Source organism: Danio rerio, chromosome 4 (assembly GCF_052040795.2).
Source record: "Danio rerio strain M-AB ecotype USA chromosome 4, GRCz13ab, whole genome shotgun sequence".
Lineage (NCBI taxonomy): Eukaryota > Metazoa > Chordata > Actinopteri > Cypriniformes > Danionidae > Danio > Danio rerio.
Window position 1 is genome coordinate 60,130,001 of NC_141024.2, and position 14,513 is coordinate 60,144,513.

Here is a 14,513-nt window from a genome sequence, read left to right on the forward strand (position 1 = left end):
CCACCAATCCTTGGCCTCCCTCACACACAGGAAGATAGAGGGCTGCTGCACAAATCCAGTGTTCTCCGCACCAAAAAAACTCCACAAATGTTCTCTGTATTTTGCAAATCAAATCTTCGGGTGGTTCCATTACAATGAGTCTATGCCATAAAAGTGAGGCAGCTAAATTATTTATGACCAGGACTCGACCTCTATATGACATTAGAGGTAGTAACGATTTCCACTTGGACAAACGGGCAGTCACTTTTTCCAACATTCCTTCCCAGTTTTTTTTTTAAATTGTTCATTTCCCAAAAAAACACCTAGTATTTTCAACCCTTCCCTTTTCCACAACAAACTACCAGGTAAATTTGGAAGCCCATTTTTCCATTGACCAATAATAAAAGCTTCACTTTTGCCCCAATTCACTCTTGCTGATGATGCCTTCTCATATTTCCCAATAGCTTCAGGTAAAATTTGTATATCATCCTGATTTGAAATAAAAACAGTGACATCATCAGCATAAGCTGATATTGAAATGCCATTCATAGCATCGTTACAATGAATTCCACTTAAATTCTTTCTTAACCTACACAATAATGGCTCAATAATAAGACTGTATAATTGTCCAGAAAGTGGACAACCTTGCCTAATACCTTTTAATACAGGTATAGGTGCACTCAATCCTCCCCCTGCTTTCACAATTACAAAAACCTCAGAATATAATAACTTAATATATGATTTAAAATCACATCCAAACCCGAAGCTTTTCAAAACTTCAAAAAGATACGTATGGTTAACCCTATCGAAGGCTTTTTCTTGTTCTAATGAGAGCACTCCCAGATCGACATTATTAAATTGATTAAAATCAACTATATCTCTTAAAAGAAAAACATTATCTATTATAGACCTGTTTGGAATGCAATATGTCTGATCATTTTTTATCAAGGAATCTAAAACATATTTCAGCCTATTTGCTAAACATTTCGAGAGTATTTTATAGTCCATACACAATAATGAAACGGGTCTCCAGTTGCTTAAAAGACAGAAGTCTCCCTTCTTAGGCAGTAATGTCAGGACTGCTCATCTGCAACTAATGGGAGGTAGCTTGTTTTTTATGCTTTCTAGTAAAACATCATACAAGTCATTTCCTAATAGGTTCCAAAAAGTCTTATAAAACTCTGCGGGCAATCCATCAATTCCTGGAGAACGACCATTTGATAACTTATTGCTTCTGTAATCTCTTGAAAAGATATTGGATTATCCAAGGATTTTCTCTGTTCATTTGACAATTTCGGTAGATCACTCAACAAGTCCAAGGCACATTCCATACAAATCAGTATAAAATTTGTGTGTCTGCTTCTTGATTTCTACTGGATCCGAAGTTATAACTCCATCAGAACGGCGAAGATGAATCATTTGTTTTTGTTGAACACTTTTCTTTTCAAGATTAAAAAAGTATGAAGTAGGTGCATCCATGTCCTTAATTGAACAAATCCTTGCTCTTATTAAAGCTCCTTTCACTTGCTCCTGAAGTAATAACCCAAGTTCTTTCTTTTTATTCAAAATGTTCATTGTGTGCACTTCCATCATTACTGTTGACAAGAGTATTCTCCAGGGCTTGTAAATCTCTTTGAAGTTTTTGTATTGCTACCTTTGTTTTAGAAGTAGAAAGTGAACTGTAATTTTGACAAAAAATTCTAATATTTGCCTTACCAACCTCCCACCACATATACAAGTTTCCAAAAGAACCCTTTTTTAGCTTCCAATCATTCCAAAAATCCTTAAACTTTTCACAAAATAAAGAATCATTTAGCAATTTAGTATTAAAATGCAAAAAATAATTTGGTTTTGAACTTTTTTTCATGGTTAAACCAAATAATATCAAATGATGGTCTGAAAATCCAACAGGTAAAATAGAGACATCAGTAATTTTATAATTCCATTCTTTACCTATATAAAACCGATCTAACCTAGCTCCACTGACCCTATTATTAGACACTTTTAGCCAAGTATACTGTTTAATTCCTGTATTTCTCCTTCTCCAAATATCTATTAATTTAAAACTTTTTAAAATATTTAATAAAACATCAGCTGATTCTTGGTGAGGTTATTCTCCATTTCTATCAATAGTAAAGTCAATAGTGCAATTCCAGTCTCCTCCAATAATAGTACAAACCTTATCATCAATTTTCTGAATGGCATTCTTTAACTTTAAAAATTGTTTGACACGCTCTGGCCCATTATTAGGTGCATAAACATTTTTTAAATTAAACACAAACCCTTCATATTCAATCTTTAAGTGCAATATTCTTCCCTTCACAATCTCGTCTACTACCAGAATTTTAATATTCATATCTTTGGAAAAAATAATTGCTATGTCAGCGCTTATATTATTATACAGCGCTTACACCCTCAACAGCTCCATAGAAAAGAGTGAAAAGATGGAGAACAGAAAAAGAAAGAAAAAGCAAAAAGTCCCATTTACCTTGCATGCATTAAACATTTGATCTCTTTTTCTTTTTGGAGACATTTGCCTTTTCCTTTCTCAACCTTGTTAACAATTTTATCAACCTAAATCTTTTCTGTTTGCTTAAAGCATCATAACTAACATTTTTTTTTTGCCACAATTTTACTGAGCGGATGAATTTGTCAACATCAGAAAAGAAATCATTGATTTCAAAAACTTTACCAAAAGTTTCATCCAGAAAATCATTTATGTCCTGCAGTGTGTATACATCATCCACATTTCCACACTGTGATCCAATTTCGGATATATCAGAAAATGAATCATCATCTCTCATCTCCATACCAGCATCCGTACATATTTCAACCATACTGGCCATTTCACCAACCTCATCAGAAGTTTTTTCAACACTAACCAAAGTTCCATCAACTCTTACAGCATTTTTTTCAATTCAGAAACGTTTGGAATTTCACCAGATTCAAGTACTTTATCAATCTGTCTTTCAGTAATCTCAACATTACCGGTACTCATCATCTGAGGTGCAACTTCAGTTTGCACAACCTCTACAACAGGTGCAACGTTAGAACTGCCATTTTCTCCAGCAGTAGAAATACTAGGCCTCACTTCCAAAACATTAATCTGGGCTTTATGAGGACATAAATATTTTTTGTGCCCTATGTCCCCGCACTCAAAGCACCTCATGCTTCCAGTATTTGCATAAATAACAAATGCTTTCCCTTCATGCATGACTCTGAAAGATATGTCTAACTCCGGTTCATTCAAGAACATAAACACCTGGCGTCTAAAAGACATCACATGTTTCAGAGCAGCGTTTTTACATCCCAACGGGATCATCTTTATCTCACTAGCCAGTTTTCCATATCTTAACAGAGCTTTCTCAATTTCCTCATTTCGAATAAACGGAGGCACATTAGACACCGTAACTTTAGTCGTTGGAGTAACAAGCGGTGAAATAAAAAGTAAATCGCCACTTACCACAATTCCGTCGCTTATCAAACAATTCACTAGCTCTTCTTTCTCAACGAACACCACAACAGCTTTGTTCATCCGCGATGCCGAAGTAATGTTTTCATATCCAACTTTTTCCCTGATCCCTACCAACACATCCTCAACAGTAACTCCCTGCGCTGGCACACACCTTACTCCATGACGAAGCGACACATTTGGCGCTACCCCCTCGGGGATAGACGCCATCCTATCGCCGCCTCAAAACTCGCAAAAACCAAATCAAATGTTTTCATACATGTGAATTGAAAACAAGAGAAAAAATGAAAAGTTGAGGTGTAAAGAAAAAACACCAATTCAGTCAAACTCTCCCCGTTATCACCCTCACACGCACCCCAAACACTCCCAGCATGCACCGAGAGAGAGAGAGAGAGTGTGTGTGTGTGCGCATGCGTGTGTGTGTGACAGAGGGAGTGTGTGTTGTGTGTGTGTGTGTGTGAGACAGAGAGAGAGACAGAGAGGGGGAGTGTGTGTGTGTCCATGTGTTCACTAATGTGTGTGTGTGTGTGTGTGTGTGTGTGTGTGTGTGTGTGTGTGTGTGTGAGAAAGAGAGAGGGGGGGAGTGTGTGAGTGTGTGTTTGTGTGTGTGTGTGAGAGAGAGAGAGGGTGTGTGTGTGTGTGTGCATGTGTTCACTGCTGTGTGTGTGAGCGTGAGAGAGAGAGGAAGTGTGTGTGTGTGTGTGTGAGAGTGAGTGTGTGTGTCTGTGTGTAAGAGAGGGTGCATGCATGTGTGCGAGTGTGTGTGTATGTCTGATTGTGTGTGAGCATGTGCGTGTGAGTGAGAGGGTGTGTGTGTGTGTGTGTGTGTGTGTGTGTGTGTGAGAGAGAGTGAGTGTGTGTGTCTGTGCGTGTAAGAGAGGGTGTGTGTGTGTGTGTGCACGTGAGCATTTGTGTGAGAGTGCATGTGTGTGTGTGTGTGTGTGAGTGTGTGTCTGATTGTGTGAGTGTGTGCATGTGTGTGTGTGTTTGAGAGAGAGTGTGTGTGTGTGTATTCCTACATTTGCGTGGTCCTGCTGTAATCCTCGTCTCTCCTCCATGATCCAGACTGTAAACACACACAGATTGACATTCAGTCAGTACACAAACATCAGCTTATAACACACACACACACTCACACACTCACACGCAAACACACACACACACATGCGCACACACACACACGCACACACACGCACACACACGCACGCACGCACACACGCACACACACAATAAGACATGTGGATTGTGTGCTGAATGCTGGATTGTGATTGGCTGATCTCAGTGCATTAATAACTGCAGTAAAACAACATGAGTGTGTGTGGAGCTGTCAAATCAGCTTCTGAATGACACACAGAGCTTTTAGATCAGATGTGGAAACAGAAAACAGAATGGAAACACAGAAACAGACAGATATAAAGACTGAAGGATTCATTCAATGATCAATTGACAAAAGCGCAGCACAATAATAAAGCAGAATTCAGTGTTAAATGACTTGAAATATGATGGAGATCTTCATCTTCTGTCAAATGCCTCTTCATTATCTCCAAACATTGCTAAGTTGGAGAGCAGTGAATCCAAACCAATCTGCAGTCCTCCTCGCCCTTTGGAAGCTTCATGGGTTTGTGTTCTGTTTATTGTTCATAATACTTCAGTTATAAAGGATCAGTTTAGGAGTTTTTTGTCATTTGCTTTATTTGAGTTTGTTCAACATGTGATTGTCACTGGACAATATCAGAACCAGCATCACTGTCTGCTGATCACTTTTATTGCCTGATATTTTGTGTTCATGTTAGTTTAGAAGCAGAAAAGAGCCAGATTACAAGATATGTGAGATATTTGCCAGAAACATCTTTGTTATGTCCACATTGTGAATGTAAATTGATATTATTTTCTTCCTGTTTATAGTTTTACTCCGCCCTTATTAAAGTGTGATAAAGGACATTCTGTGTCTGTGAAGTTAATGAGGGAGAGTTTAACTTGCTGTTAAAGTATACACAGGACGTATTTGGAGAACAGTACACACACATCTCTGACCTGATACTGTACAGTTCTTTAGCAGAAATGTAGAGAACAAGTTTCACTGCTCAACTACAATGCTGAAACTGTACAGTGTTAATATGAGATATAATATCACGCTTAATGTGAGAACTGCCCCAGTGCACTGACATATTTAACAGCTTTGATTCATATCTGGACACTAGAAGAGCAGTGAAGTATCAAAGTATCTGTATTCACAATAAAAAAGGCAGTGCTGCTCCACATACTTGAGTTTGTCCAGTGTGTAGTTTGGATCCTCCAGTTGTTCAGAGAGCAGCTTGACTCCTGAATCTCCTGGATGATTGTAGCTCAGATCCAGCTCTCTCAGGTGTGAGGGGTTTGAAGTCAGAGCTGAAGACAGAAAACCACAGCCTTCCTCTGTCACCATACAGCCAGACAATCTACAAACACAGCAATAGTCCACATCACACAGTTGGACAATCACACATCTCTTTGTGTTGTGAAGATGCTGACTGCTGTTTCTGCTCATGTCAACAGCAGTGATGAACACACACATCCTGATTAGCTCTCCTTATTGATCACATCAGCAAACACACACACACTCACACACTCAACAAGGACTCAACATCATCTATAGAAGTGTACAGAGCAATAGTTCATAAGACATCACATGAAGCTGTAAAGTCTGCTGGGAGGAATAAGACACATTTGACCTCTGAAGGAAATCTTGAAGTATAAAGTGTCATTGAAAATGAGCTGATTTCCATTATTTATCTTTAAATCATATTTAGGTCATCTTTAGATTATATTGTGGACAATATTGTAAATAAACTAAACACACACAAACTCAATCTCTTGGTGTCTTTGTCTCCTGTCTGACAGTCACTAGAGCTGTAGTCAATTCACCTTTGTAGAGCCAAAATGTTAACAAGACCAAGAAACTTCTTCAGTTTAGATAATAAGACTGTCATGAGACTTTTATATGTTTTCAGGAAAACTGTAAACTGCACAAACATCAGAGCAGGTCAGAAGATCACCAGGGCCCAAAACCCTACAGACCCCACAGGGTTAACTTTGTCTTTATCACTGTTATTTATTTATTTAGACAGGATTGCCAGAACATCTGACAATTTTTTAAATATACCTTTCCAATAAACAAATGCAAATATATAATATAAACATATAAAATGAGTACAGAATTTATAGACAATTCATCTAAATACTCTTTAAATACAGTCATACAGTTCTGCATATTAGAAAAAGTATTTTACACATTTTTGTATTTTACTCAGTAATGCTTTGAAATGTATTTGTCTATACACACACACACACACACACACACACACACACACACACACACACACTTGTATAGATATGAATACAATCACACCCATATAAATCTGCCAACACACTGAGTGGGGAAAGGGGCTTCTATATTTGTTAATTCAATATGAAAATCTCGTTTTTGTTTTGAGAAACACTCTTTTGTTGTTGCTGTTGATTGGAGAATCATTTACCTCAGTGTCTCCAGTTTACACTCTGGTTTCTTCAGTCCATCAGAGAGCTTCTTCACTCCTGAATCCTGCAGGTCATTGTTATTCAGGTCCAGCTCTCTCAGCACACAGTTTGAGGATTGTAGAGCTGAAGACAAACTCTCACAGCACTGAACAGTGAGTTTACACATGACCAATCTGAGAAAGAAGACAGATTACATTGACAGTGTGAATTTTAGTAACTTATGTGATGTAAAATAAAAACAAATCAATTAATGAGTTGCCCTAACTCAGACCTCAGTGTCTCCAGTTTACAGTTTGGACTCTTCAGTCCATCAGAGAGCTTCTTCACTCCTGAATCCTGCAGGTCATTGTTACTCAGGTCCAGCTCTCTCAGCACACAGTTTGAGGATTGTAGAGCTGAAGATAAACTCTTACAACACTGAACAGTGAGATTACAGCTCTGTAGTCTGTGTAGAGGACAAACACAATACTTATCTGGTCATCTGGGACCTCATTGATTAACATTGCTTGCTTATGAAAAGGTCGCCAGATTTCACCCTTATGGTTGTATGTACTAACAGTAGTGTAGCACGTTATACCGATATTATAAATAAAGTTTCACAAACTAATTTCGAGAGGAGCACGTGATATGATTGACTGCAACTGGCCACTCATCTAAACTCATTGGCTAGCCAATCGGATTGATCCAAACTCACTATACGTAACCTAGCTAAGAACTACTCCCTTATCTTCATTTTCTGAAGAAGCTGACGACAGGTCCACTCCAGCTCCTCCGAAAGCTACTCACGGACAAACTGACCTCCTACTATTTTCTTTTTTTTTTACCTTTGTTTTTTTATTCGTTTTAACATAACAGAACAAACAGATCACCAGAGGCATCACATACAACTATTACATTCTTCTTATACAGTCGTTTTTATAGTACAGGTTACTCTCCCATTAGCCCCCCCATCCCAACCCGCCCGCAAATGGTACTGTATTAAAAGCATAAGTACCAACATAGTTTCCTTCAAGTCCATATGATTCAGTCTTTTACAATCTGTAATGTGTGGTCCAAACAATATATTTCACATATATATTAAACATAGGGTTAGGGTTGTATTGAAAAAAAAAGTAATAATAAAAATAAAAAATATAAATAAATATAAATAAGGGGAGGGGGGTTAGCACTCATTGCAAAGCATTTCCTAGCAAATTATATATTTTCTGTATTCTTATATATAAACCATTTTGACCAATTTTTATAACATTTATCCATGTTTAGTCTTAAAGAAAAGGTGAGTTTCTCCATTTCAAACATATTATCTACAATTGTTATCCACTCATCCTTTGTGGGTGGAATCTCTTCAAACCATTTCTTGGTTATTGCTTTTTTACTAGCAACTAATAGTACTCTTGTGCATTAAAATCGGTTTGTATGTTTCCTAAATATATAGTACCAAAGCTATGATCAATTTCAAAACCCAGTATTGATTCAATTTCAGTGACCACCATTAACCAATAAGATTGGATTGCTGGACAATTCCAGAATATATGATAATAATCAGCCATAAAATTGTTACATCGTCTCCAGCAACGTGCAGAATCTAAGTTACCATTCTGTGAGTATTTCCTTTTTGGAGTAATAAAGAATCTAATCATATTTTTCCATGAGAATTCTCTCCATTGACCAGAACTGGAGGTAGTATGTTGTGTTTTACAAATATTTGTCCAATCTTCTTCTGACAGAAATATGTTCGCCTCCTTCTCCCATTTCTCTTTAACATATAAAGTAGAGAGACTTGGCAGACTGTATGCATATATTCTTGATACTAGTTTCTTATGAATACTCCCTTTATATGCAGCAACAAAAAATGTTAATGAGACTCAGGTCACTTCCCTCCTTATTTTTAATGTTTCTATTAAAGTGAGTTCTAAGCTGTAAATATCTATAGAAATCCTGTTTCTTTAAGTTATATCTATCAATTAGACTTTGAAAGCTATCTAAATCTGTCTTGGATGAGATTGTACAGTATGAAGTAATGCCGTTCCAAATCCATTGTTTAAACCGTGCGTTCATCTGAGAGGGTTTAAAGTCTCTATCATATGCCACCCATCTTAACAGCTGTGCATGTCTCTCCAACGTTAGGGTTTTGCACTCTTTAAACCAAATATTAAGAGGAACCAATGTCCAAGTGCTTAATTTGTTGGAGTGCATAGTCAAAGTCCTTTTGTCCCCCAATAAACAAGGAAGGGGAAAGTGCAACTGATTAAATTCTATTTCTTTCCATTTTGCATCATAATCATCTATACACCAGCTAACTAGGTGTTTTAGTTGTGCTGCCTTATAATAATCCTCCAAACACGGAAGAGACAGCCCTCCCCTTTCCTTTGTTAATTGTAGTGTTTTAAGTCTCGCTCTGGGTTTCAGATTTTTCCATATAAATCTCGAAATCATTTGATTCCAATCATTAAATAGTTTTTTTGGTATTTCTATAGGTAGAGATTGGAAAAGAAACAGCAGTCGCGGTAGAACATTCACCCTTATAATTTTTATTCAGTTATATAAACTTAAAGGTAGGGGTGTCCAACTATCCAGGTCTGCTTTTATCTCCTTTGTCATAGGGCCATAATTAGTTGTATACATTTTAATCAAATTCTTAGGTATAATAATCCCTAGATATTTAATATTTTTTGTTTTCCACTTAAAATTATATTTATTACGTATGTTTTCCTGTGGTAAATAATTAAAATAATGGCATTGAGTTTTGTGTTAATTTAGTTTATATCCTGAATACCAACCAAATTGTTCAAGGCAAGACATAAGTTTAGGTAAACTAGAATCTGGGTCGGAAATAGTCACAAGGACGTCGTCTGCATACAGACAGATTTTATGTTTTTTTTTTTTCCATTGGAATGCCTAAAATTTCTGTATGTTCTCTGATAGCTTGAGCTAATGGCTCTATGAATAGAGCAAAAAGTGTGGGACTTAAGGGGCATCCCTGACGACATCCCTGTTCCAGTGTAATTGAGCTGTAGACAATACCATTTATTTTTATCTGGGCTGTTGGTAAATGATATAATGGTTTAAGACTTCCTATAACTTTATTAAAGCCAAAGCGTTCCAGCACCAGGTACAAATATTCCCATCACACCGAATCGAAAGCTTTTTCAGCATCAAGGCTAATTGCCAAAGATTTGTAATTAGTTTTACTCATGTTCTCAAGTAAAAATAAAGCACGTCTTACATTATCGTGTGTCTGCCTATTTTTAACAAATCCTGTTTGGTCAGTATCAATTAGTTCAGGAAATATATTTTCTAATCTTTTTGCTATTATTGATGCGTATATTCTGTAATCTATATTTAAAACTGAAATAGGTCTGTATGAGCTGCATTCTGTCCTATCTTTTCCAGCCTTTAGTATTACGGATATAATAGCTTGTTTCCAGGACACTGGAGTTCCCCCTCCTTTAAGAATATGGTTAAAACATTTTAGAAACATGGGTTTCAGAAATTCCTTAAAGGTTTTAAACCACTCTGCTGGGTATCCTTCCCCTCCTGGTACTTTGTTTGTTTTTAAGTTTGATATTGCACTATCAATTTCTGTTTCTGTAATTTCTTGTGTTACCGATTTTTTTGTTCCACTCCTACTGATGGTAAATCTAGAGCAGTGGTCACCAAACTTGTTCCTGGAGGGCCGGTGTCCTGCAGATTTTAGCTGCAACCCTAATCAAACACACCTGAACAAGCTAATCAAGGTCTTACTATGTATACTTGAAACATCCAAGCAGGTGTGTTGAGGCAAGTTGGAGCTAAACCCTGCAGGGACACCGGCCCTCCAGGACCGAGATTGGTGACCCCTGATCTAGAGATTCCAAAAAACTTTTTTATAATTGAGGGATCTGCTGCTTCTGGCTTCTGACAGTATAGTTTCTTATAGTAATTTTCAAAAGATTGTGATATTTCTTTTGGCTTGTAACACATTACATTGGTTTCAGGATCCTTGATTTTAAAAATTGACCTTTCTGTTTGTTGTTTACGAAGTCTCCAAGCTAACCTTCTTTTAGCTCTGGGACCGCTCTCATAATAGTTCTGTTTAACATATTTGAGTTTAATCTCCACTTGTTTGTCAAGAATCTTATTTACTTGTTGTTTTATTATTTCATCTAGTAATTCAGGTTATTTAATTTAATATGTTTCTGTTCCAGTATTTTTAATTTATTTGTTAAGACATTCATTAACATCTGTTTTTTTTTTTTTTTTTTTTCCTCTATGCCTACTTTATGAGCTTTCCTCTCAGCACTGCTTTGGCAGGGTCCCATATAACACATGGTGACATATCCTCATTATTATTAAACTCAATGTAGTCCTTAATTTCTTTTTTAATGTATTCTTTACATTGGTGATCATTCAGAAAACTAGTATTTAATCTCCAAATAGTGTTTTTAAGTTGAACATCAAGATGGAGTCTCAAATACAGTCCTGCATGATCAGAAATCTTTAACTCCTATTTCACAGTCTATAATTCTGTGCCTCTCTGAGTGAATCATGAAAAAATAGTCAACCCTAGAGTAAACCTTGTGAGGATGGGAGAAGAAAGTGAACGTCTACTAGATGGGTGGAGTTCCCTCCATATATCACACAGGCCTGCGGCCTTTAACATCCTCTCAACAAACAGTGATTCAGAATTTGTCTTCTTTGTTGAATTTGAAGAGTCAAGGGTGGGATGCAACTGTACGTTCCAGTCCCCCCCACAAATAAGAGTGCCCGAAACTTCTGAATTTATTAGGTCAAATATTTTCTTAATTAGTATTTTATCCTGTCCTGGTGGTCTGTAAATGTTAAACAATGTTACTTCTCTCGAATCAAGTATCCCTTTCACCAGAATTGAACGCCCTTCTTTATCAGCAATTTGGTTGGTAGCCTGGAAGGTCACATTATTTGATATCAATATTGCAACTCCTCTAGCATGTCCCTTACTATATGATGAGTAAAATGTGTTTCTAAATCCTAACATTTTTAATTTTTTTATGTTCAGATTGTACCAGATGAGTTTCCTGCCAGAAAATTATATGTTGGTTCTCTCTTTTCATCTTCGCTATGAGTTTACTTCTCTTGATGGGTTTTTTGTAACCGTTTAACATTAAGTGCTATTATTCTATGTTCTTGGTGCTACATGTGTCATCATGTACATTATCATACTGTAAGCCCTGGATGATCATTACATTATAACAGTTAACACAAAACAGGAAAAAATAATAAAATAAAAATAACAGTAACTTCCATAATCAAAGTTTCTTCCAAAGTAACTTCTGTTTGGAAAGAAAAGTCTCCGGTTAACGAAGGGCCTCCCCAGTGCAAACCGATATTATAAATCAGTGCACTTAGTGGAACTAATTCTTCCAGGAACTCCCAGACAATTTTTTTTTCCATTTATAAATATTTTAGGCTAGAACTTAAATCTAAATTATTTTTTACATTTTTTACAACTCAAATCGTATAAATGTTTATAGGTTTTGAAATGAATATTGTCCTTATTATAACATTTTGGTAGTTTTAATAGTAGGTGTAACAATTATTATTAACTGATTTTAACCTGAAAGAAAGTCATTCAGTATCTCCAATGTCTCGGCGGAAATCCTGGAGCCTTTTCCACGTTTTCTCCAAATGAGTCTCTCTGCCGCGCCGTTGCTTTGCGCCCGCTCTCTCCCAGGAGATTTTACTCAGCTTCTCCATGGATGCCAATGCGGAGGTGTGATCCTCTCTGATGTTAGCCGTAGTCACTCCTTTCTTTTGCAGATCCTCCATAGCTTCGGTTATGCTGTTATAAACAACTGGACCATCTTCAAAAAATACACGAGGTTTAGCCGGAGGTGGTGTCTGAAAATGGAGACCCTTTTCTTTGAGAAGTTTCCATATTGGAGCGAATGCCCTCCTCATCCTCTGGGTTTCCGCGGGGTAATCTTGGTCAAAGTACACTCGTTTACCATTCAGGTGAACTTCCTTTTTTCTCCAAGCCGAACGGAGCACCAATTCTTTGGTTTTATATTCTAGAAAGTAAATCACAACAGATCGGGGATTAGCATTCGGCGGCGGCTTGGGGCCGAGCGCCCTGTGACAGCACTGTATCCCAAATTCGGTATCGGAGAGGGATAATTCCATCTTGATGAAACTTTCAATAAACTCCTGTATGTTGTTCCCTCTAGCCTCCTCCGGGATTCCGTGTAAACGTATATTGTTTCGCCGAGATCTTGCTTCGATATCCGTCAGTTTAGTCTGCATTTTCTGTTGGATTTCAAGGGTTTGAGATAGCACTTCTTTAGCTCCGGTGCTCCAGTCCTCTAAATCCGTCACTCTCTGTTCGGCCTCCTCCAATCTACCCATCACGTCTTTCAGATCTTTGGCGATTTCATCCAGTGTAAGGTTGATATTCGCTCTGAAGTTTGTCAAGTCAGTTTTCATTTCTGTAAGAAGCATCTTGTGAACGTTGTTTAATTCCGTCTTCACATCTGATCGGATAGCTTTATTTTCAGCGTATATAGCACCGATACACGCTTGAGAGGAATCTTCGGCCTCGTGTTCACCAGCGGTGCTTTCGTTTTCTGTCGTTTGTTTCCCATGTTTCTCAGGTTTTTGAGGTAATTTACTTTTAGCCTTTCGTTGCTTATCCCCCTCCATGTTTGTTCGTTAATTTCAACAAGTATATCAAGGTAAATTCGGGGAGTATAATATGTCTGTCTGGGAGCTCTCAATCTACACTGCCACTGGTAACAACGCCATACCGGAAGTCCTACCTCCTACTATTTTCAACTACAATACCACACCATTATTACCATCATCATCAGCATCTACAAAAACAACAATAGTGGACGTCGGAGATCTCAACAGCAACAGCGCAACTACAGACAAGAAGGAAAGCTCCGCGCTCTCCGAAACACCAGCCCCGCCTCAACAACACCCAGCTCAGCCTGGAAGTCGGCTCGAGACCGAGGCTCCTCCAGCATCATCATGCGTCTCTCACATCCAACAAACGACCGTCATTGAACTCTTCCAAACTCCTAGATGCCGCAACCATAATTTCAAGCCGCTGCATTAAACCCGGAAAGACTTTACGAATCCACGTCTTCACCGACTCCGCCCCCTCATGACATAACAACTACGCGCTCCTGCTACGCCCCCTATCCTAAACAGACAATATCCCTGCAAACAATCCCGGGGTATCAAGGAAAGCATTAAAGCAATCTCGGAATCGGACATACGGCAGCCTTTATTAATTAAATAAACATGAATAAGACTATATCCGGACAAAAACGCAACTCCTGGATTTCCACCTCACCCTTCCAGACTGCAGCTCACCAATCCAGTACAAACTCCAGCCCGCCTCTTCCAGCGATCCTGAAATCTTTTAACCCCCTTCAGTTATCTATTCTTCCAAATCTCCTACATTAACCCAGCACTAAGAATTACCCATCCTACCTTGCTATATCCCCGCCTTCCCTCCTCTCACTTCTACACACTTGCAACTACGGCGGCGACAGTCTAGTGGAAACAGAAATTGCTTGTCGAC

The 14,513-nt window shown here is 37.9% G+C and overlaps 3 protein-coding genes across 3 annotated transcripts in view; 2 read left to right on the forward strand and 1 right to left on the reverse strand.

The window, feature by feature from the left end:
• LOC141381859 (tripartite motif-containing protein 16-like) overlaps nt 1–14,086 on the reverse strand; it is an 18,307-nt gene extending 4,221 nt beyond the window's left edge. Inside the window, exons 1-5 of the mRNA XM_088650703.1 lie at nt 10,778–14,086; nt 7,239–7,760; nt 6,967–7,140; nt 5,716–5,889; nt 4,471–4,517 (exon numbers count right to left, since the gene is read on the reverse strand). Coding sequence (XP_088506829.1) covers nt 4,471–4,517; nt 5,716–5,889; nt 6,967–7,133 — 388 coding nt within the window. The 5' untranslated portion in view covers nt 7,134–7,140; nt 7,239–7,760; nt 10,778–14,086. The remainder of the gene's footprint in view (nt 1–4,470; nt 4,518–5,715; nt 5,890–6,966; nt 7,141–7,238; nt 7,761–10,777) is intronic.
• LOC141381800 (uncharacterized) overlaps nt 1–14,513 on the forward strand; it is an 887,475-nt gene that overhangs the window by 383,635 nt on the left and 489,327 nt on the right. The gene's annotated exons all lie outside the window — the stretch shown is intronic.
• LOC137491443 (uncharacterized) overlaps nt 1–14,513 on the forward strand; it is a 180,319-nt gene that overhangs the window by 22,889 nt on the left and 142,917 nt on the right. The window lies entirely within an intron of this gene.